General features: G+C 36.8%; 1 protein-coding gene across 7 annotated transcripts in view; it reads right to left on the minus strand.

Moving 5' to 3' along the window:
- Positions 1–25,764, minus strand: part of UEVLD (UEV and lactate/malate dehyrogenase domains) — a 59,977-nt gene that overhangs the window by 8,127 nt on the left and 26,086 nt on the right. For 4 of the 7 annotated variants that reach the window (XM_037026955.2, XM_037026960.2, XM_073216308.1 and 1 more), the window contains 4 exons: positions 25,343–25,461; positions 22,322–22,424; positions 13,693–13,863; positions 12,549–12,722 (listed from right to left, as the gene is read on the minus strand). In XM_037026955.2, coding sequence (XP_036882850.1) covers positions 12,549–12,722; positions 13,693–13,863; positions 22,322–22,424; positions 25,343–25,461 — 567 coding nt within the window. Of the gene's footprint in view, positions 1–12,548; positions 12,723–13,692; positions 13,864–22,321; positions 22,425–25,342; positions 25,462–25,764 lie in introns of those variants that run through there. The other 3 variants (XR_005063603.2, XM_037026959.2, XM_073216307.1) reach the window with 3 other exon arrangements.

Raw genomic sequence — 25,764 nt, forward strand, 5'->3', positions numbered from 1 at the left:
GGTAAATTCTTAGGAGTGGAATTCCTGGGTCAAATAGTATTTCAATTTTTTATTTTTTTGAGGAACCTGCTTTCCACAATGGTTGAACTAATTTACATTCCCACCAGCAGAGTAGGAGGGTTACCCTATCTCTGCATCCTCGCCAGCATTTGTTGATGCTTGTCTTTTGGATGTTAGCCATCCTAACAGGTATGAGGTGATATATCATGTGGTTTTAATTTGCATTTCTCTGATAATTATTGATATGGACCATCTTTTCAATTGTTGGCCATCTGAATTTCTTCTTTGGAGAAGTGTCTGTTCATATCCTCCACTCATTTTTTAACATGGTTATTTGCTTTTTGGGTGTTGAGGCATGTGAACTATTTATATATTTTGGATGTCAACTCCTTATTGGATCTGTCATTTATGAATATATTCTCCCACACTGTAGGATGCCTTTTTGTTCTACTGATGGTGTCCTTTGCTGTACAGAAGATTTTAGTTTGATGTAGTCCCACTTGGTCATTTTTGCTTTTGTTTCCCTTGCCCAAGGAGATATGTTCATGAAAAAGTTGCTCATGTTTATATTCAAGAGATTATTGCCTATGTTTTCTTTTAGAGTTTTATGGTTTCAAGACTTACATTAAGATATTTGATCCATTTCGAGTTTGGAGTTAGACAGTAATCCAGTTTTATTCTCTTACATGTAGCTGTCCAGTTTTGCCAACCCATCTGTTGAAGAGACTGTTATTTTCCCAATGTATGTCCATGGCTCCTTTATCATATATTAATTGGCTATATATGTGTGGGCTTCTATCTGGGATCTCTATTACATTCCATTGGTCTATGGGTCTGTTCTTGTGCCAGTACCAAATTGTCTTGATTACTGTGGCTTTGTAGTAGAGCTTGAAGTTAGGGAGTGTAATCCCCCCTGCTTTATTCTTCCTTCTTACACACCTGCTATTCTTCTAATTCTGTTGCCGAATCTTAATGTTGCTTTACTTCAAAGTGTAGTTCTACATGTCCTTTTGCCAATTTTCTGTTCCTTGCCGTCTTGCCAATCACTGTAATAACAACTACCATTTACTGAGTATTTACTCTGCCAAACACTGAACAAAATGCTTTACATAAATTATCTAATTAAGTCCAGCAATTAAAAGTACAGCTCTGGATTCAGACCTGGGTTAATATCTCAGTTCTTCCCTTATCAGATGTGTAGCCTTGGGCAAATTACTTAATCTCATTGAGTCTTATGCTTCCTCATCTATTAGTTTGGAAAACCATCACCTCCTTCGCAGGGTGTTTTAAATTTTAAATGAGATATGCAAACCATTTAAGACACATAGTAGGCATTCAATAAAAAATTAATAAAATTGCTATTACTGTGCTAATGTCACTTACGCAAAAATTTAACCACTTGGCATCTACACATGAAACCAGCAGAGGGAGCCTCTAATCCATTTCTGGCTTTAGGGTCAAGGTAAGTATACCTATTCATGGATATAACTCTCTGAAACAAAGTAGAAAACAAGGTAAAAGTGATCCGGTAGTGCTGTTTAGATGGGAGACAGGGAGATGGGTTGGGAGTACTATTCTTTCTGTAGTGGTATCAGTAATATTCTTAATTGAGGGTGGATCATGAATGTTCTACTACTATGCTTTAAAACATACTATGTACATTATGCGTATTCTTTTATATGTGTCAAATATGATATTATATTTAAGTGATCTCAATTCATATGCATCTATATCCCTCTATTTGTAGTTCCTGTTTGAGAGCTCGAGACAGAATTACTATATCCTTTCCTTGTGCTTTCAACCTATTTCCTTTGGACGTCTCTCATAGCAAGTCAATACTGCTTTTACTACAGTCACTTCCTCTATTAGACTCTAACCATCCTAAATACATGTCAGTTCTAAAATGTCTATATAGCTCCAATGACAGCCCAGAGCCTTAGGCTTATTTATCATCATATCATCCTTTATTTTCTCTTTATAATTTGAGATATTAGTACAACCATATTGTGCATATTGTGAAATGTTCTTATTCAATCAAAAAGTATAATTTATTAGGGGGACTGGTTAAATAAATTTTGGTATATCCAAGTAGTGAAAAAGAATGAATGAGATCTATATGCTTTATTATGCAATCATTTCCATGTAATATCAATAAGTAAAAGGGCAAGGTAGAGAATTACGTAGGATTTGTATTTCATATACATGCTTGTCCTACACAGAACAATTCTGGAAGTTTATACAAGAAACTGTTAATTGGTGGGGAAAGAGCAAACTAACTGGGAGAACTGCAATAATCAGATAAGCAAGAGATCAATATGTATGAGAATTTAGTAGTCAGTAAAATTCTGGGTCTGGGGTTTGTTTGAATCCCTAGACATTCATCAGTCTAATACATTTGCTCCAAGTCCCTATCTGCTACCCGTTTCTAGGGTATTACTGATTACTGTTTGATGTCAGGGAGCATTTTGAACCTGAAAGGTGTTTCTGCTCATTAACATTGTTAGGTTTCGTAAAATTTTATTCTATATTCTTTAGTCTATTTCCAGCACTTAACTTTCTAGGTTGCCAGTGCAGATTTATACATATTTAAAATACGATGACACAGAGGAGAACCAAGATGGTGGCGTGAGTAGAGCAGCGGAAATCTCCACCCAAAACCATATATATTTCTGAAAATACAACAAATACAACTATTCCTAAAAGAGAGACCAGAAGACACAGGACAACCGCCAGACCACATCCACACCTGCGAGAACCCAGCACAACGCGAAGGGGGTAAGATACAAGCCACGGCCCAGCGGGACCTGAGCGCCCCTCACCCCAGCTCCTGGTGGGAGGAGAGGAGTCGGAGTGGGGAGGGAGAGGGAGCCCAGGACTGCTAAACACCCAGCCCTAGCCATCTGCACCAGAGCACACAGTGTGCGCGTGGGGTGCTGGAAACTAGGGCAACAGGACAGTAAGACCTGTGAACAGGTCCCCGCAGCCAGCGCACCCAGGACAAAGAAAAGCGAGAGCTTTTTGAAAGTCTTAAAGGGACAGGGACTCCACAACTGGATGGAAGCATCCCGAGACACTTAGCCGAGCAGCTGGGAATCCCAGGGAACTCCTGGGTGCCGTAAACCCTTGGGCGGCAGCTCGGAGGTCCCTCCTGGAGATAAACGGCCTCCCGCCCGTTCCCCCTCCGACATAGCTCCACCATATTGGAGAAGCAGCCTGAGGCTGGCCACACCTACAGCAACCGCAGACCTCCACAGCGACCAGGCAAGAATTAGAAACCCCGTCTGCACACAGCTGCCCAGCACAAGCCACTAGGGGTAGCTGTTCCCCCAGGAGAGGAAGGCCACAAACCAGCAAGAAGGGACTTTTTCTTAGCCAACACACCGCCAGCTCCCCACAAATACCTCTATCGCCATGAAAATGCAGAAAAATTTGATACAGACCAAGATGACAGAGGCAAACCCTGAGGAGATAGACCTAACCAATCTCCCTGAAAAAGAATTAAAAATAAAGCTCATAACCAGGCTGATGGAGCTGCAGAGAAATATGCAAGAGCTAAGGGATGATGTCCAGAAGGAGATTACAGAAATGAAACAATCTCTGGAAGGATTTATAAACAGAATGGATAAGATGCAAGAGGCCATTGATGGAACAGAAACCAGAGAACAGGAGTGCATAGAAGCTGATGCAGAGAGAGATAAAAGGATCTCCAGGAATGAAACAGTATTAAGAGAGATGTGTGACCAATCCAAAAGGAACAATATCCACATTATAGGGGTACCAGAAGAAGAAGAAGAGAGAAAAAGGGATAGAAAGTGTATTTGAAGAAATAATTGCTGAAAACTTCCCCAAACTGGGGAAGTAAATAATCAGTCAGACCACGGAAATGCACAGAACCCCCAACAGAAGGGACCAAAGGAGGACAACACCAAGACACATAATAATTAAAATGACAAAGATCAAGGACAAGGACAGAGTTTTAAAGGCAGCTAGAGAGAGGGAAAAGGTCACATACAAAGGAAAACCCATCAGGCTGTCATCACACTTCTCAACAGAAACCTTACAGGCCAGAAGAGAATGGCATGACATATTTAATGCAGTGAAAGAGAAAGGCCTTGAACCAAGAATACTGTATCCAGCACGATTATCATTTAAATATGAAGGAGGGATTAAACAATTCCCAGACAAACAAAAGTTGAGGGAATTTGTCTCCCACAAACCACCTCTACAGGGTATTTTAGAGAGACTGCTCTAGATGAGAGCACTCCTAAGACTAAATAGATGTCACCAGAGAAAATAAAATCACAGCAAAGAAAGCAGACCAACCAAATACTAACTAAAGGCAAAAAATAAAATCAACTACCCACAAAAGCAGTTCAAGGAAACACAAAAGAGCACAGAATAAAACAACCAACATATAAAGAATGGAGTAGGAGGAATAAGAAGAGAGAAAAATAAAGAATTACCAAACAGTGTTTAAAATAGCTCAATAAGCGAGTTAAGTCAGACAGTAAGATACTGAAGAAGATAACCTTGAACCTTTGGTAACCATGAATCTAAAGCCTGCAATGTCAATAAGTACATATCTTTCAGTAATCACTCTAAATGTAAATGCACTGAGTGCACCAATCAAAAGACACAGAGTAATAGAATGAATAAAAAAGCAAGACCCATCTCTATGCTGCTTACAAGAGACTCACCTCAAACCCAAAGACATGCACAGACTAAAAGCCAAGGGGTGGAAAAAGATATTTATTGCAAACAACAGGGAGAAAAAAAGCAGGTGTTGCAGTAGTATCAGACAAAATAGACCTCAAAACAACTAAAGTAACAAAAGATAAAGAAGGACATTACATAATGATAAAGAGCTCAATCCAACAAGAGGATATAACCATTATAAATATATATGCACCCAACACAGGAGCACCAACATATGTGAAACAAATACTAACAGAACCAAAGGAGGAAAGAGAATGCAATGCATTCATTTTAGGAGACTTCAACACACCATGCACTCCAAAGGATAGATCCACCAGACAGAAAATAAGTAAGGACACAGAGGCAATGAACAACACACTAGAACAGATGGACCTAATAGACATCTATAGAACTCTACATCCAAAAGCCACTATTTACAATAGCCAAGAAATGGAAGCAACCTAAGTGTCCATCAGTAGATGAATGGATAAAGAAGATGTGGTACATATACACAATGGAATATTATTCAACCATAAGAAGAAAACAAATTCTACCACTTGCAGCAACATGGATGGAGCTAGAGGGTATAAATAAGCCAGGCGGAGAAAGACAAACACCAAATTATTTCACTCATATGTGGAGTATAGGAACAAAGAAAGACTGAAGGAACAAAACAGCAGCAGAATCACAGAACCTAAGAATGGACTAACAGTTACCAAAGGGAAAGGGACTGGGGAGAATGGGAGGGAAGGGAGGGATAAAGGTGGGGAAAAAGAAAGGGGGTATTACAATTAGCATGTATAATGTGGGGGGGCACGGGGAGGGCTGTGCAACACAGAGAAGACAAGTAGTGATTCTATAGCATCTTACTATGCTGAAGGACAATATTGTAATGAGGTTTGTGGGGGGGACTTGGTCAAGGGGGGACCCTAGTAAACATAATATTCTTTATGTAATTGTAGATTAATGACAACAAAATAAAAAAAACTATATATATATATGAAAAAATACGATGACAGCCCACTCTCCACACTTTTATTCAAAATAGTTCTGGAGGTCCTAGCAACAACAATCAGAAAACACAAAGAAATAAGACATCCTGATTGGCAAGGAAGAAATAAGACATCCCTGTTTGCAGATGACATGATATTGTAGATGAAAAACCCTAAAGAATCCACTCCAAAACTACTAGATCTAGTATCTGAATTCAGCAAAGATGCAGGATACAAAATTAAAACACAGAAATCTGTTACATTCCTATATACTAACGATGAACTTGCAGAAAGAGAAATCAGGAAAACAATTCCATTCACAATTGCATCAAAAAGAATAAAATATGTAGGAATAAACCTAACGAACAAAGTGAAAGACCTATACACTGAAAAGAAGACACTCATGAGAGAAATTAAATAATACTAACAAATGGAAACACATCCTGTATTCATGGATAGGAAGAATTAATATTGTCAAAAATTACCATCCAGCCTAAAGCAATCAACAGATTCAATGCAATCCCTATCAAAATAACAACAGCATTCTTCAACAAACTAGAACAAATAGTTCTAAAATTCATATGGAACCACAAAGGACCCCAAATAGCCAAAGCAATCCTGAGAAAGAATAAAGCAGGAGGGAATCTCACTCTCCCACTTCAAGCTCTACTAACAAAGCCACGGTAATCAAGACAATTTGGTACTGACACAAGAACAAACACATTGAGCAATAGAACAGACAAGAGAGCCCTGATATAAACCCAACCATATATGGTCAATTAATATATGATAAAGGAGCCATGGATATACAATGGGGAAATGACAGCCTCTTCAACAGCTGGTGTTGGCAAAACTGGACAGCTACATGCAAGAGAATGAAACTGGATTATTGTTTAACCCCATACACAAAAGTAAACTTGAAATGGATCAAAGACCTGAATGTAAGTCATGAAACCATAAAACTCTTAGAAGACAACATAGGCAAAAATCTCTGAATATAAGCATGAGCAACTTCTTCCCGAACACATCTCCTTGAGCAAGGGAAACAAACGCAAAAATGAACTCATGAGACTACATCAAACTAAAAAGTTTCTGTATGGCAAAGGACACCATCAACAGAACAAAAAGGCATCCTACAGTAGGAGAGAATATATTTGTAAATGACATATCCGACAAGGGGTTAACATCCAAAATAAATAAAGAACTCACACACCTCAACAACCAAAAAGCAAATAACCTGATTAACAAATGGGCACAGGATATGAAGAGACAGTTCTCCAAAGAAGAAATTCAGATGGCCAATAGACACATGGAAAGATGCTCCACATCACTAATCATAAGGGAAATGCAAATTAAAACCACAATGACATATCACCTCACACCCAGTAAGGATGGCCAGCACTGAAAAGACTAAGAACAAAAAATGCTGGTGAGGATGCAGGGAAAGGGAAACCCTCCTACACTGCTGGTAGGAATGTAAGCTAGTGCAACCATTGTGGAAAGCAATATGGAGGTTCCTCAAAAAACTAAAACTGGAAATACCATTTGACCCAGGAATTCCACTCCTTGGAATTTACCCAAAGAATACAACTTCTCAGATTAAAAAAGACATATGCACCCCTCTGTTTATTGCAGCACTATTTACAATAGCCAAGATATGGAAGCAACCTAAGTGTCCATCAGTATATGAATGGATAAAGAAGAAGTGGTACATATACATAATGGAGTACCATTCAGCCATAAGAAAGAAACAAATCTTACCATTTGCATCAACATGGATAGAGCTGGAGGATATTATGCTCAGTGAAATAAGTCAGGCAGAGAAAGACAAGTACCAAACGATTTCCCTCATTTGTGGAGTATAACAACGAAGCAAAACTGAAGGAACAAAATAGCAGCAGACTTAGAGACTCCAAGAAGGGAGTAGTGGTTGACAAAGTGGAGGAGTGTGGGAGGGTGGGTGGTGAGGGAGGGAAAAGGTGATAGAGGGGTATTATGTTTAGTACACATGGTGTGGGGGATCACAGGGAAAACAGTGTAACACAGAGAAGGCAAACAGTGAATCTGTGGCATCTTATTACACTGATGGACAGTGACTGCATTGGGTATGGGTGGGGACTTAATAATATGGGTAATGTAGTAACCACATTGTTTTATCATGTAACCCTTCATAAAAGTGTATATCAATAATAGCTTAATAAAAAATAAAAATAATAAAAAAGTAAATAAAATATGATTATATTTCATTTAAAAGCTTTTCTTAAAAATCATACAAATACTAAAGGAAAAATCACTACAGACACCACAGAAATACAAAAAATTATTAGACAATACTATGAAAAAGTATATGGTAACAAACTGGACAACCTAGAAGAAATGGACAACTTTCTAGAAAAATACAACCTTCCAAGGCTGACCAAAGAAGAAACAGAAAATCTGAATAGACCAATTACCAACAACGAATTGAATTGGTAATCAAAAAACTACCTAAGGACAAAACCCCTGGACCAGATGGTTTCACTGCTGAATTTTATCAAACATTTAGTGAAGACCTAATACCGCCTTAGAATTTTCTAAAAAGTAGAAAAGGAGGGAATACTCCCAAACTCATTCTACAAGGCCAACATCACTAATACCAAAACCAGGCAAAGACACCACAAGAAAAGAAAATTTCAGACCAATATCCCTGATGAACATAGATGCAAAAATACTCAACAAAATATTAGCAAAGTGAATTCAAAAATACATCAAAAAGATCATCCATCATGATCAAGTGGGATTCATCTAATGTTGTAAGGATGGTACAACATTAGAAAAATCCATTCACATCATCCACCACATCAACAAAAAGAAGGACCAACAAAAAAAAAAACCACATGATCATCTACACAGATGCTGAAAAAGCGTTCAACAAAATTCAACATCCATTCATGATAAAAACTCAACAAAACGGGTATAGAGGGAAAGTACCTCAACATAATAAAGGCCATATAAGACAAACCCACAGACAACATTATACTTAATAGAGAAGCTGAAAGCTTTTCCTTTAATATCAGGAACAAGACAAGGATGCCCACTCTCTCCACTTTTATTCAATATAGTTCTGGAGGTCCTAGCCATGGCAATCAGACAACAGAAAGAAATAAAAGGCATCCAGATTGGCAAGGAAGAAGTCAAACTGTCCCTGTTTGCAGATGACATGGTATTATACATAAAAAAAAACCCTAAAGAATCCATTCCAAAAATACTAGATCTAGTATCTGAATTCAGCAAAGTTGCAGGATACAAAATTAATACAGAACTCTGTTGCTTTCCTATACACTAATGATGAGCTAGCAGAAAGAGAAATCAGGTAAACAATTCCACTCACAATTGCATCAAAAAGAATAAAATACCTAGGAATAAACCTAACCAAGGAAGTGAAAGACCTATACCCTTAAAACTACAAGACACTCTTAAGAGAAATTAAAGAGGACACAAACAAATGGAAACTCATCCCATGCTCTTGGGTAGGAAGAATTAATATTGTCAAAACAGCCATCCTGCCTAAAGCAATCTTCAGATTCAATGCAATCCCTATCAAAATACCTACAGCATTCTTCAGTGAACTAGAGCAAATAGTTCTAAAGTTCATATGGAATGACAAAAGACCCCAAATAGCCAAAGCCATCCTGAGAAGGAAGAATAAAGTAGCAGGAATTACACTCCGACTTCAAGCTCTACTACAAAGCCACACTAATCAAAGCAATCTGGTACTGGCACAAGAACAGACCCATAGAGAGCCCAGATATAAACCCCAGCATATATGGTCAATTAATATACAATAAAGGAGCCATGAATATACAGTAGGGAAATGACAGCCTCTTCAACAGCTGGTGTTGGCAAAACTGGACAGCTACATGTAAGAATGAAACTGGATCACTGTCTAACCCCATACACAAAAGTAAACTCGAAATGGATCAAAGACCTGAATGTAAGTCATGAAACCATAAAACTCTTAGAAAAAAATATAGGCAAAAATCTCTTGGACATAAACATGAGCAACTTCTTCATGAACATACCTCCCTGGGCAAGGGAAGCAAAAGCAAAAATGTACAAGTGGGACTATATCAAACTAAAAAGCTTCTGTACAGCAAAGGACACCATCAGTAGAACAAAAAGGCATTCTACAGTATGGGAGGATATATTCATAAATGACATATCCAATAAAGGATTGACATCCAAAATATATAAAGAGCTCACACACCTCAACAAACAAAAAGCAAATAAGCCAATTAAAAAATGGGCAGAGGAGCTGAACAGTTCTCCAAAGAAGAAATTCAGATGACCAAAAGGTACATGAAAAGATGCTCCACATCGCTAATCATCAGAGAAATGCAAATTAAAACCACAATGAGATATCACCTCACAACAGTTAGGATGGCCAACATCCAAAAGACAACAACAAATGTGGGTGAGGATGTGGAGAAAGGGGAATCCTCCTACACTGCTGGTGGGAATGTAAACTAGTTCAACCACTGTGGAAAGCAGTATGGAGGTTCCTCAAAAAACTCAAAATAGAAATACCATTTGACCCAGGAATTCCACTCCTTGGAATTTACCCTAAGAATGCAGGAGCTCGGCTTGAAAAAGACATATGCACCCCTCTGTTTATCACAGCACTATTTACAACAGCCAAGAAATGGAAGCAACCTAAGTGTCCATCAGTAGATGAATGGATAAAGAAGATGTGGTACATATACACAATGGAGTACCATTCAGTCATAAGAAAGAAACAAATCCTACTGTTTGCAACAACATGGATGGAGCTAGGGGGTATTATGCTCAGTGAAATAAGCCAGGCGGAGAAAGACAAGTATCAAATGATTTTACTCATCTGTGGAGTATAAGAACAAAGAAAAAAAACTGAAGGAACAAAACAGCAGCAGACTCACAGACCCCAAGAATGGACTAACAATTACCAAAGGGAAAGGAACTGGTGATGGTGGGTGGGAAGGGAGGGATAAGGGGGAAAAAAGGGCATTACAATTGGCACACATAATGTAGTGGGGGGTGGGGGGGCACACAGGAAAGGAAGTATATACAGAGAAGACAAGTAATGATTCTATAGCATCTTACTACGCTGATGGACCAGTGACTGTAATGGGGTATGTGATGGGGACTTGATAATAGGGGGAGTCTAGTAACCATAATGTTGTTAAAGTAGTTGTCCATTAATGATACCAAAAAAAAAATCATAGAAATATCACATTTTTATACATAATGAAAAAATTATAAAACACAGGGAAGTACAAATTTTTAAAAAGTTACTTCTAACCCAGATATAACCACTGTTAATATTTTGTTTGTTTTAATGGCATCAAAGCATATAGGAAGCTTTAAATTCTAAGAAAGTAGTTTTTAGAAGGTAATTTGCTTTGTGGCACTATGGTTTTTAAATGTTTAAAGAGCTCACGCACTGTTAATTTTTAATGTGCAACATCTTTCTCCAGGTCTCCAGTTATATGATAACCTCCTCAGAGGCACAGTTTACTTTTCTACATCATGCTGTACCCTGAAGGACCTACATGGTGAATTAAGTATAGTAATGTACATCAAATGATAAAGCAAGGATTCACTTCCCCCAATGACCTTTTCAGTATATCACTCTCATGCTCAGATACATTTAATGGTTTACCTCTGCCTGAGAATCACTTTCTCTTCAGTCAGATATTCTGGGATCTCCAAAATGTGATTTCAATAAGCATGTCCGGTTGAAACTCTTTGCAACAACTAGTCTAGACTTTTTTATCCCATGAACATGCCATACTTAACTATGTGCCTTTGCCCTTTGCCTGGTTCTGATTTCCCATACCTGGCATGTCTCCCACTCTTTATTGTCTATTCAAATCGTATCCATTCTTCCAAAGTCCAGTTCAATGATAACCTGTATAAATTTTCTCCAGTCATTTCAATCCATGTTAAATGTTCACTCCTAAGTGTCTAAACACTCTAAATCTATAATAGTCATTTTGGCATTTAATCAAATAGTATTCTACACTTTTAGTGTTTGCTAAAATATCTTGTAAATATTTGCCTTGTTGCTCTAAAATAACATTTAAGTATGGTCAAGGAAGAGACTATGCTCTATGCCTCTTTTATACATACAATAGTGAGTAGACAGCAGACATTTAGATACTTGTTTAAATAAATAAAAAATGAACAAAATGAGGATAAACAGCACTTTTATCACCTGACCCACCTAACTAGAGCAGGAGAGGAACAATAAAAGAGTAAAAGAGATTCTCAAATCAAAAGCCTACTTTTAGGATAGGAAAAGGGCGTTTCCAATCTGGGGAACTGAATTCTTTTTGTGGTAGGGAGAAAACAGTAGCTGGTAAAAAAAACAAAACAAACAAACAAAAAAAACATAAGGATAAACTAAGAGTGAAAATTCTGTTTAAGAAGGTGAGAAACATATAAGAGGTATGTGCCTAGGAGTAAGCCTGAACTAAGGAAAGGTAAGCAATACTGAGGGGTGGGGAAAGTAAAAGAAATAATTCTGATTATGCTTTTAAGTTTATTTAAATGTTGCTCTCTAGAAGATTAAACTTTTACATGAATCCTGGACTCTGGAATTCAATTAGGAAATATAAAACCTGACTAACGGGTCTTGCCTAATCTTAAATTTACAGAAAAATAAATACAACAAGAATGACATATTTGGAAAGCCTATCTACAATACAGAGCCTATTACACAAAAAGCATTCAAATGCAGAACAAAAGCCAACTAAGCTTCACAACTATGGAGTCTCCAAATATACTGAAAAATCATGGCCATTGGTGATTAAGGTTGTTAACTAATAAAAATGTATTTCTTACCTTTGTCTTCTCCCTGCTCACCAATAACCCATACTTCTTTTCCTGAAGTCTGTGCCTTCAAAACATTTGTAATAATATATTGTAATCTCTGTGAATCGAGATTACATCCAATTCCAATCACTCGATTTGCAGGAAATGCACTCAGTTTCCATGTAACATAGGTCATGATTTCCACTAAATATTGCATTCAAAGTGAAAATGTAAAGATTTAAAAAATACACTTCTAGCCTAGTTCATGAACAAAATACTTAATTTTTTAATAAGTATATTAGGACTTGTATATACTCCTCTTAGGTCCTAAATATACTGTGAGGTATAATATATTTTCAGTGTATATTAAAAACACTAACCAGGTTTCAGGATGATTTTTATGTAATTTTGTTGTTAAATATAAATTGTTAAGAGTAGAAAACAGATAATCTCCTAGAATAGTTAAGCAAGAAGGATGAAAACTGGGTACAGAAAACTAGACAATAGTTTTTTTCACTGATCATCTTTTACAGTTCTCTTAAACTGAATTTCTATCTTTAAATTAAAATGATGATTCATATATCATCACTACTCAGTACAGCATGAACAAAAACACAACTTTTCTGCCATGCCAAAAGGATGTGAGGGATTAAACAGACCAGTCCAACAAATTACTATAGATAAGTGAAATGCATACTATACCCCTATATTGGAATATTAAAAAAACCTGTTCACCACTTTGATTCCACCTAATTCTTTGAAAATATTTCTTTTTTACGTAAGCAGTTACAAAACAACTTGCAAAATACAGAATGTTAAAAATGCACCCTGGCATGCTCGGTAACATTTTACGACACTTCAGAGTTAACCAGAGATCTTTCATATAAGCCATCACATTTTTCTCTCGGGTGTTTAACCATTTCCCCACTGAGGAAGTCATGATTAACAATCCAGAGCATAATAGTAATATCACATAAAACATTTTAAGTTGTAACCTTCTAGTTAATTCCAGACATAAGAAGTAACTGGATTACAGGTCCGGACATACTTTTTAGAGTAATTTAACTGAACAGCCTAGATATCCCTCTGTAAACTAATTTTATGACTTTCATCAGTAATGGCAATTCTATAGATGCACTTGACCATCAGATTAACTTAAAATAAAACCTTTTACCTGGTTGAGATGCAACAAGCAGGACACTGTGTTGACTGTAATGTCCCAGAGCTGGGACAAGACCTCTGAACATATCCACATTGCTCTGCACCACATCAAGGTAGGACTGAGAACTACCCAAAGAGTTAACTGTGAAGATCACCACCTTGGAATGAGCAGAAGCAGACAAATCTAATGAATAAAAAGAAACAGTCTGAGCTCAAGATAAAGGTTTCCATCAAGTTCTTGTTCTTGTTTTTCTTTTCTACAAGTAGGGAGCTCTTTGGAACACTTGCCCTGAGATCAATTCTATCTCCATAGGAAATAAAAGTGCTGACTGAGGTTTGCCTCCAGAAAGAGGATTAAGAGCAGTGGTATATCCCAAGGGAGGAAATATAGCAATAAAGATAAGGCAAATAAATGATAGGATACAGAAAGAACCTGTAAACAAGGACTTAGTTTTAATATAATTCACAGTTTTCTTAGGAAAAATAATACAGTCTGGGCAAAACAAACCTATCAATTTCACTATTAAACTGTGAGTTTAGGAGTCTTAGAGTTTCTTAAAAGTGACTCAGAAGTCATCTGGAAGGAGTGGGAATAAATGGAAAGACAGCTGGTAGGCATGGCTCCTGGCTGAATAGCTCTGCCTGCATCTGTTGATTCTATTCCAAAGAGGGAAAAAAAATGGTTTGAAAATCTTTAAAAAATCAAGATAAAATGTCTTGGCTCATTTTTTACTGACTTTTTCTTACAGAGAAGCCCAGTGTCCTTAGTTTTAGGTTCTTCCTTGAATGGCAATCTACAGGTAAGCAAGTGTTATGATTTAGCAAAAGCTGTTCTCTAGAGTTCACTCCTCTGATCCTGAAGCACACTCATGCTATTTTACAACTACATTACTCTCTATTACACAATGTGTTTCAGAGAAAGTGCATGCCAGAACAGTGGCCGGACATTATCAGCATCAGAGTCAACAGAAAAATAATAAAGTAACTAGAATGGCATCAGTCTAGTCAACATTTGTAAATGAATGTAAGCATCTCAGGGAGACTATGAGTAGATTCCAGGATTTATATTCTTAATTAAGTCTATCTTTCTAAACAAGTTTTAGAAGGAAACATTTGTGTAATGTATCCACTGGGAAATGCATTATTCATTCAACTTTAGTTCATATTCTAACATAATTGTGGGGATGAAAGATCCAAAAACTGAGTTCTGGGTTTTAATTATGGTTCTTTATAAATGCTTTTAAGTAATTCCTATATTCTAGTGTTCAGAGTAGATACCTGGTGATGAGTCAGAACTTTAAAAACTGGAAGCATTAGAACTGGAAGGTATACAGTTAACACTTCTATACCAGTGTCCTAAGAGCTTTATTACATTTAATCTAATCTACAAAATACTAAGGGGTGATATCATCCCCATTTTACAGATGCGTAATCAGAGGCACAGATTAGTAACTTGCTCAAATTCATAGAGTTTGTACATAGCAGAGTCAGAATTAAATGTCAGGTAGTCTAAATTCAGAATGCTGTTAAACACTATACTATATTTAGAAACCTAGTCCTATACCCTCATAAAGATGAATGTGGTAAAATTATATTTTCCAGAATATCTCACCTGGCTTTAGTACATGGACATATCAATAGGAGATCAGAGGTAGAAAGAAGAATGGCTTTAGTGCATTTACATCACTCCTCAGGGGTACATAGAAGTTCATCTGCATATCAATGGATAATTTCCTGGGCAAGGAGGAGTCTGTACCTGAGAGGTAAGGGGGAGGGCCAGCTTTTGCTTCTGCTGCAGCAGGAGAGAGAGAAGGCCCTAGACTGCAGTTTGTAAGCAATAAACAGATTTTAAACTTTATTTCTCCCTTCAACTGATTTTTGGTTTTTTAGAGGTATTTTGCCCTGGGATTTCCTCTCCCTGGACTTACAGTGAAGAAACTTATCTGGTGAGACTACATGGCTTGTCCATATTATTAAGTATTAGTGAACAGTTCAATTTGGCCCATCTTGACAAAATTGTAAGGCTAGAGGCACTGGAGAGAGATGGGCAAAGACAATGCAGGCAGAGCAGAGACAACACCAAGTAGCTCTGTGCTGTATGGAGAAAGAACCAAGAGTTCTTCCGGTATTCCAGTCCCATGATGGGCCGACAAACCCCAGATGCAGACCCCCTCCATCCAGAAGGAGACCTCTGGCTGTCCATCACCCAACCCTGAGCCAATAAAAAAACTCTCCACCTACCCCTAGCGCAGCCCACTTCCTCCTCCCTTCCCTGTTCTCTTAAAAACTCCCCACCTCCCCTCCTGGGCACCACTTCCCCAGCCTGTGATAGCCAGACCAGGAACCCTCGCCTGGGAATTGCGCTCAAATAAACTGCCTGGCCCTTTGTTGCCTCTCATCGCCTGCTTATTTCGGCTAGAATTTATCTTACAAGAATCATCTGTCTTCTTTCCCCCTTTTACTTCCTCTTACTTTGAATGATAGAAATGCCCACCCCCTCAAGACTGACTTATGAAAAAACAGAGTTGTAGCTATCTAATATGATTTTAAAAGTACAAGGGGTTTCATACTCCATAAAATTTTCCACCAAGCTCCCAAACCTTTTACTATTCTTCCTTTGAGCCAAGTAGCTAGTATTTCTTGTACTCTCCTATATAAACTTTTGACTCAAGTTGAATTGGTCTAAATTCTTCCCTAGAATATTTATCTTTCCTGATACTGACTTTTGCTCAAATTCTTTCCATTTGGAATGCTTACTTACTGTGCTCATCAAATGTTTGATAAATATATATTAACTGTCCACTAAACATATTATGAGTTTGAGAGCAGAGATCTTACTCATCTATCCATCTTCAAGATCTAATCATTAAGCAATTAGTACAATTTCCCACCTCCCACAGCCCCATGTTCACTAATCCAAATTTCTCCTAACATGAAAGACCCAGTACATATTGTAAGATAAATTCTAGCCAAAATAAGCAGGCAAAGAAAGGCAACAAAGGGCCAGACAGTTTATTTGAACGCAATCCCCAGGCGAGATTTCCAAGTCTACAGACATGGAGGCTGGGGAAGTTGTGCGTAAGTAGACAGGCAGCGAGATTTTAAAGAAAGTAGGGGGAGGCAGAGCTTAGATTTACAGCTGGCGTGAGGATTGGCTAGCCCAAGGCACATTTTTCAGGTTGGGAGGGGGCAACAGCCAGGGACTTTGGCACGTCATCAGTGTCCGACATGGGAGGAGGCAGCAGCCGGGGACTTTGGCACGTCATCAGTATCCGACATGGGAGGGGGCAGCAGCTGGGGACTTTGGCACGTCATCAGTGTCCGACGTGCTAACTCCTCCTTCCGGTGCCTCCAGCCTTACACATATCTCAACCCTACTTAGCTGAAAGCATTATCTCCCCTTCATTCAACTCTAAGAGTGTTCACTATTATCATTCTCTTAGCAATTAATCATATACTGCCTTATTACTCTCGTTGTCATGAATTACCATTTACATCCTGCATGTGTCTTTCCATCTAAACTTTAAACTGCTTCTGACCAAATAGAGTCAATTTCTGGGAGCAGTTCTTAAATGATAGGATGGGTACTTAAGAATAAATAGGGAAGTATAATGAAATTACAGATTATCCCATGTTCTGAAGATTTTATTTAAATGGATAAGGGGAAATATCTCTCAGGAATGCAATTCCCCATGTGATTCTGATGCTCAACTAGGTTTGGTAAACACTGCCCTACAGGAAACTAATTCCTTGCATTTAAGTCAGCACTCGAAAAATTTTTTTTTTATTCTTCCTTCTCAGATCTTCCCTTAGAAGTTGGTGACTTAATAAGGGGAAAAATATTACACAGTTACAGAAAGAATTAGGAAGAACTTTAAGCATGATTGTATAAAGCTGTGGTATAAATTACAAGGTTAAAGACCATAATAAATATTTATTTAACAGTAATTTAATAAACCTCTACTAAGGACCTGGCATGGTACAGGTAATTACACTAGGCCCTCAGAACACAAAGTAAACAAGTTGTTGTATACTACCTATATATATAAAATACAGTAGGGTATAAGAATTAAGAATTAGGGGTTCAGAATGAGACTGTCTTGTTCAAATTCTAACTTTACACTCATTTAAGAACATAGGAGTAGGTTTCCTCAGGTGCCACAGGTCAATCAACATCTGTACTCCCAGAACACAAGCCTCCCACCTCCATCCCACCCAGATAAACTATAAGCTTTCTGCTAAGCCACTGGTTCCCAAACCATAGGCCCTACACCAGTGGCTGGTCACAGTTATACTAAGGAATAGCAATCCAATATCAAGCATATCAAAAGACCCAGTAAATAGTATTTCATGCTGTGTTATACTACTATTCTCAGATTAAGACAATGATCTTATGATAAATGAAATGAATATTTACTTTAAATGACTACTGAATTTATTCAAAATCATGGAAAACCAGGCAATCAACTAATGATGTCTATCTAAATGCTGTGGAAACCTCATTGAAATATTATTCTCAGACTGATTCTTATATATCAGTCTGAATATACTGCAGATAGTACAAGCATTTTCATTCATCTGGCATATTGCTAAAACTTATTTTAAAGTAATAGAAAATTATTCAACATGTTCTTTTCAAACTATTTTTCACTGACTCAAATTTTTTAAAATATAATTTTTATTAAGATATCATTGATATACAATCTCATGAAGGTTTCACATGAGCAACACTGTGGTTACTACATTCACCCATATTATCAAGTATGCCCCACATAACCCATTGCAGTCACTGTCCATCACCATAATAAGATGCTATAGAGTCACTACTTGTGTCACACTCAAAATTTTAAAAATGCATGTGTCCTTCTACCGATGATGATAACCCTTAATTTAGAAACTGTGCTAATATGATAGCTATTAAATTTGGGCATTATTTTAGTCAGTGACTAGAAGGAACATTTTTTTCTGGTGAAATGGGTAGATTTTCTTAAATGTTAAACAAGAATACTCATATTAAAGCAGAACGCTCAGTTCAAGGGAGTGCCTATAAAGATTACCGCCACAGTGAGCTAGACTTTGGAGTTATATAAATAATACCAAAACTTTCTAAGATTTACCATGTGTGGCAAACTAAGGCCATGAACTAACTATGTTATACCATACCTCTATTTTTAGATAGAGACTGTCTGAAAGGACTGTCTGAAAAATCAAAAGGTATGTCTATTGATAAAATTCCCCAGTACAAGAAAATAGTGACACAACACAAACTCCAGACACCAGTACTAAAGCATGAAGAGTAATGAGTGAGGGTTACTCTCTGAAGGCTTCCTAGAGAGAAGGTGACTCAAGTTGTTTTAAGTAGGAAGGGCATGCTGATGCTAATGAGAGAGTATTTAGCAGGAGTAAATGGAAAAGAGGAAAGTAGGTGATGAAAGGCTTAAATCAATGATTCTCAACTTTAATACACTGAATTTCAAACTTTTCTGATCATGATCCATGCCATGAGAAATATATTTTATACTGTAACCCAAGACACTATATATGTATATGTGTGTATGTGTATATATATATATAATACATATAAAATGTGTGTATATTATATACATATACATATATACATACATATATATATACATAAAGCAAAAACACTATAGAAAATACCTCTTCTACATACATGCTCTGATATTTTCTATTATTCCAGTTCATTTTTATAAAATGCTGGTTATAACCCTCTATGCTCATTCCAATTTCAACTGTTTCATACTCACAATTTGAAAAATAGTGCTTTAATTAGTATAAGAATTATCTGAGCTAATTATCTAAAATGTAGATTTCCAGGCTCCACCCCCAGATATGCAGGATCCATAGGCCTGGGTGGATGCCAGGCACATGTAATTTTAAAAACCAGCTCAGGTAATTCTGACATAAGTGATCAATATTTTTATAAGATCAATCTTCCATAAACCTTGTTTTAAAAACCACTGGCTGCTCAGAAATCATATGTCAACAACTTATTTTTTAATTTACAACTGCTACCAGCTGAGATGCTGTTTTTTTTTCCCCAGGATTGTGTCTTGGAGGTGACAAAAAATGAAACCAACAGACAACAGTACAGAGCAACCACCAAACTTTTTAAAAGAAAGGCATCCTGCTAATCAGGAGGGGCTTCAAGGGTGGATGCCTTTAGGGCTGTGGCATCTAGAGTTTGGTTTATAAGCACATCAAGGAGGAGGTCCACATGTTGCCTAGGACCTGTTGCTCTGAAAATGGGGAGTGACTGCTTAAAGTGCACAGGGATTTCTTTTGGGGTGATGAAAATATTCTGGAACTAGATGGTGTTGATGGTTGCACAACACTGTGAATGTACTAAATGTCACTAATGGTCGATTTTATGTTATATGTATTTTAGCAGAATAAAAAAAAAGGGATAAAAATATTGAGTGCATAAAACAAGTACAGAATCAGTTTCCTCAGTGTGACACCTGAAGCAACTATTCTTAACAATTCCTCAGTATTTGTCTAGATTTAGTCAATGCATACACAAGTATAAATGTGTATGTATATGTGTGTATGTATGTATATGCATGTGTATTTGCATGCTCATCTGTATATATGTATATCCACCCAAAATGTTTTCATAGCTATATTTTAAAAATTCAAATGGAACAAAAGTACAACTCCAGGATGATCAGTCGCAATCACTGATGCCTGTCATGATGGGCATTACTAAAATTTCCAAAATTATTTAGCTTGATTTCAAAAAATTACTGGACTCCTTTATATCATGGAATATATTGCTGAGACATTAGTTAACATTTAAAATTCTTCATGTAATGATTAGTTAAACTGAGCATCATTAGGACAGTACAGTCAAAGTTAACAAGAGGAACATGAAAGTTGCCCCAAGATGGTGTGGACTCATTTGACATTTCCTGCTTTGTGGCAATCACCTTGTATTATACTTCTCCAAGGGTTCTATTCTTTCAGTTATCTGAAACAATAGTTACTGATGGTTAATAAGATACATAGGAAGAAACAATTTCTTCAGGTCCTAAAGGCTTCACAACCTCTAGGGTCCATGTACTAAGGAGTCTCCTAAAGTGATCTGAAAGAGTTAAGAGGTCCCTTAAGAACTTCAGTACCTGGAAATGACAGACACAAGAGAATATCCATCTCTCCAAGGGATCCTCTATTAAGAAGCCTACAAACAGATCATTAAACCAACTACTGTACTCTTTCCAGAGAAGGAAAATGAACTCATTGTATACTATAGGGATCCAGAGATTTCAACTTTTCTCACCCACTGTTCTAAGTACACTCAGGCTTGTGAAACCACATCTCGATATTTTACTTGTAAAATGTGGTCAAGGAATACAGGGACCTAAGCAAGGTAAGAAAGGAAAGTCAAGCAACTAAATAACATATTACAACTTGATTTTAGCTAGAAGATTTGGTTTTGGAAGATTTGGTTTCCCAATTTTTTTTCACCATGCATCTCTGGTAATAAAATATTTTTAAGTCCACATAGTGGACTTACCTACAAAAATATAGTACTTACGTACAAAAATGTGTCTATACTAATATATTATGTACATTATAAAGTACACGCAAAAATGATCTTTCTACAGTGATGAACACTGATTGAAATGGGGTATGGGGGGGACTCAATAATATGGGTGAATGTACTAACCGCATTGTTTTTCCTGTGAAACCTTCAAAAGAGTATATATCAATGATACCTTAATAAAAATATATATATATGCAAAACTTTTAATTAAAAAGATGAGATAAACTTTAATATTTTATTGATACAAAAACCCTTTTTCTTACTAAAACTTATTTTAACAACATATTTTTAGTGAAAGCAATGTGAATTTTTTTTAAATCTTGGTTTAGCACTTTGTTAAATACCAAGAAGTAGGTATTAGTTCCACTTTATGAATGGCAAAACTTAACTTTGAGAGATCATATAAATCTGACAACTATCAGAGCTATAATGTGGCAGAGCTAAAATGAAAACACCCATCTAACTCTAAAACTAGTACTTTTAATCAGTATTATGAGAAAGGAAGCAATCAAAGAAAACAAAGTTAGACTGCATAAGTCAGAGACAGAATAAACCCTACTGACCAATCTGAATGTTAATTGCTCATCGGACTCTTATTAATATAATTATAATCATTTACAACCTCTCTACGACTTTCGGTAAGTCAATTTATTTGAATCTTAGTTTCCCAATATGTAAAATGAGGGACTTGGACTAGATGACCTTTAAAGTGATTCTCAGCATTAAAACGCTAGGACTTTTAGGACAATCAAACAGCTCTGTATGATACAATAATGGTAAATAATGTCATCACAGATTTGTCCAAACCCATAGAACTCTAATGTAAACTATGAACTTTGGATGACAATGATATGTCAAGATAGGTTCATCAATTGTACCCCTCTGGTAGGGGAGGTTGACAATGGGAAGGCTATGTGTAGGGGGGTGGTAGGGAATATAAGCAAAATCTGTGCCTTCTGCTCAATATCGCTATAAACCTAAAACTACTCTAAAATATAAAGTGCATTTTAAAAAATTCTAGGACTCAAATACAAGAGCAAATAAGGCAGACATTTTACAAGCAGAATAACCAGACCTTTGCTGATCTCCACATTAGGAAGGTTAAAGATGTCAAGATCCATCATCCCTCCTTTAGTCCCTTCTGAGAGGTCTAGGAGGACCAGTTTGTCTGCAATGCTCTATACAGAATAATAAGAAAAAGAACAGCATCACATTGACATGGCAGTTACTCAATTTAGATTCATTCAGAAGTGAGGGGAGAAAACACAAGTCTCATGTGTTATCTTAAGAAGGAAATGTAACATAATAGAAATAAAAGGGACATGCAAGCAAGATAATCCTATCGGCTTGACTGAAAACTGGGATCTAACAGGGCTTAACTTAGAAAGGTTTCTTTAGATGGGAGAATGAGTAATAAAAATGACTTGGTACACTCAGTGTATTAGCTATTGTTCTTAAGTTTATGCTTTCATTTTGATGTCATAATTTCCATCCTAAAAGTACCTGAGTGTTTTCCGGGGGGGAGGGTCTATTTTAGTACCTAATTTCTAGCATGAATATCACACTAAGACCAAGTTTCTCTTTGAAAAACATTAATAGCCATAAATCTAAAATAAAACCCTATTATCATACAGTATTTTCCCCAGAGATCCATGGAAAATATTTCACATGTCTGTAGATGGCTCCCTGGGTGCCATGGTGGGCTACCTGTAAATGACAACATGGAAACTCCTAAGAATCCATTTACCTTTGTGGAAGGACTTTTTCTGGAGTAGTAAGGGAATCTTGGGATCTCTCTCATCTTAGAGTACGAGGTCATGAGGGATCTACCAACTAGCAGGCAGAAAGTATATATAAGTTAAGACAACAACCCAGCTATACTACTTATTTACTCTGTAAAGCTGGGCAAGTCACTGAAGTAAGCCTTACTTCATAGGTTATGAGGATTAATTATGTGACACAGGACTGTCAGAGGGCAGTCCTCTCTAAATTGTACCTATTATTTCTATTGCTGTTAACCACACTCATCAGAGAAATGAAAAGAAAACTATGTTACCATTTTCATCTATCAGACACTCAGAAGTTTAATAACAGCAGTGTGGGAAAACAAGTATTCTGATACAGCGTGGGTATGAGAGAAAACTAGTACAACTGACTTGGGGGATAATTTGACAATTTCTATCAAAATTTAAAACCAGTCATTCCTTTAATCCACCAACCTCATTTATAGAAATTATCCCACAAGTGTATTAGTAAATGTGTAAAATGATACAATATATAGAAGGATAGTCAAAAGACTAGAAACAACCTAAATGTTCACTAAGAACAACAATAATGAGCCAGTGTAACAATGGTCTAGAGCAGAACTTCTCAAGCTTTCAGGGATCACCATTTAACAGATCAGTCAAGCACATGGATCACCACGGATTTTTATTAAAATGCAAATTTGCTTTCATAGGTCTGGGGTAGAGCCTGAGATTATGCATTTCTAAGAGGATCTCAGATGATACCAGTGCTGCTGGTCTGAAAGTCAAACACTGAGTAGTAAGGACCTAGAATACCAGCTCTGTAAACAGACTGCCTAGCTTCAAATCCTGGCTCCACTTATTAACAGTGTGCCTTTAAGCAAACTGCAGAACCTCCTTATGCCTTGGTTTCTTCTTGGCAGTAATGACAGTACCCAAGCCACAGAGTTGTTGTAAAAATGAGTCAAGCATTTAGATGGGTGCCTGGCACCTAGTAAGCATCCAGTAACTACAGCTGCTACCTATTGTGTTATTTGAATATTGTTGCAGTATCTGAATATTGTAATGGTATCAAAATATTAGTTGACAAAGAAATACTGATAATGGGACTCTTCTAACAGTTAAAAAAAACATGACTTTAAGAGGCCTTCCTGTACTTAGCAAAAATAAATAAAATTGACAAAACTCAGTACTGTTAGGGAGATCAAGAATTAGGCTCATGTGCACATTGTTCTTAGCAGCATCAGTCAGTTCTGCCTTTCTGAAGAGCAATCTAGTGATACGTTCTAAGGGCCATAAAAACCATTCATGCTCTCTGACTCATCAGTACTCTTTTTGAGATTATGTACACCTAAAAGAAAATTCAGAGGAGAAAATAAGCAATTTGTAAAACAATGTTAAAGGAAGAATTCTATTTAGTAACAAAAGAACTGCAAACACTTCAACTTCCAATTAAGAGGGACAATGTATTCAGATGGAGGGTGGAGGACATGAAACTGTATGTTAAAAGTTAGCATATATTTTTCTGAGCAGCCAGCTTTTAAAATTTTCCAGCTCCCTGGATACAATTTATTCATTTGCTGAAGTAGAACCTACCTGCAAGACACATTTGAGTCTTAAATGGAAAGGGAAGAATTCAGGTGGCAAACAATCAAATTTTAATAGACAGAAAACCAAGTGCCAGCTACCAAGTAAACCTAGAGAGGTATAGCTATTCTATTCATCCACATCCCTGAAAAGACCAGAGACGTGATGTGGTCACCACAATACTGGACTTTGGCGGGTCTTTCGAAAATCTCTAGAAGAGGGCTTAAGACATTCCGAAATAATTTATACAGAAAGGATCTAGTAAAAAAGACTGAGGAAAAATAAATCTCAACAACTATAAAATATCAACTCAGGAACTCTGATCTTAAAAGAAAGTGAAGTATTTTTAGAAGAAAAGGCAATCTTTCAAAAAAAGTGCTCATTTAGAAAGAACTAAAATAAGCATTACATTAAATCATTAAATAAGAGTTTAATTAAAGCAGCGTGATTCAGAAAATAAAAGAATCTGTGACTAAGTCTGATGAATGTCACATTGCAGTTTTCCTTGGATTAGGATGATGAGCCCATTGTTCCAACCACTATTTCAAAGCCTGGCCCATGACAAACTACTAATTAAGAGGCAACATCACTGATGAGAGCGTTCAGCTATTTTTTTTTTTTTTTGGACAACTTACTAAAAACATTTCAAGGCAAAATGAAGTTTCCCCACACGACAAAATAAAGCCATTATTTCTCATGTTAAACATAAACTACCTAGAAGTGTAGCATATGACAGATGTATTTATAACACTGTGCTTATGTACCTTTGCTGAAACTGCTAATGTGCAGGCAATGCCCAGTTCTCCACCTCCAACCACAGTAATTTTATTGACGGTTTTAGTCTCATGTTTTGCCCAGTTCTTTGAACTTATGTCTGAGACACCTAGAAAGAAAAGTGGATTATCATGAGCATTTAAAACTAATACCAAAAAGCCTTTTAGCATCTTAAAAAAAAAACCTCAACCTTCAGTAACTCAAGGACAGCAAACATGGTGCTAGTCCGTGACAGGCACTCAGAAATACTTGAACAAGTGAAATGCAAGAAAGGTAGGAATCTATATATTAAATATTCTACTAAACAGAGGATACCCTTTTAAAAATAAAATATTCAAAAATCTAAAAAATATAATGTAAGACTAAAAAAATAGGATATCCATAATTCTGCAAGACATTGTTACTGCTCTGC

The sequence above is a fragment of the Manis javanica genome, chromosome 11, assembly GCF_040802235.1.
Source record: "Manis javanica isolate MJ-LG chromosome 11, MJ_LKY, whole genome shotgun sequence".
NCBI lineage: Eukaryota > Metazoa > Chordata > Mammalia > Pholidota > Manidae > Manis > Manis javanica.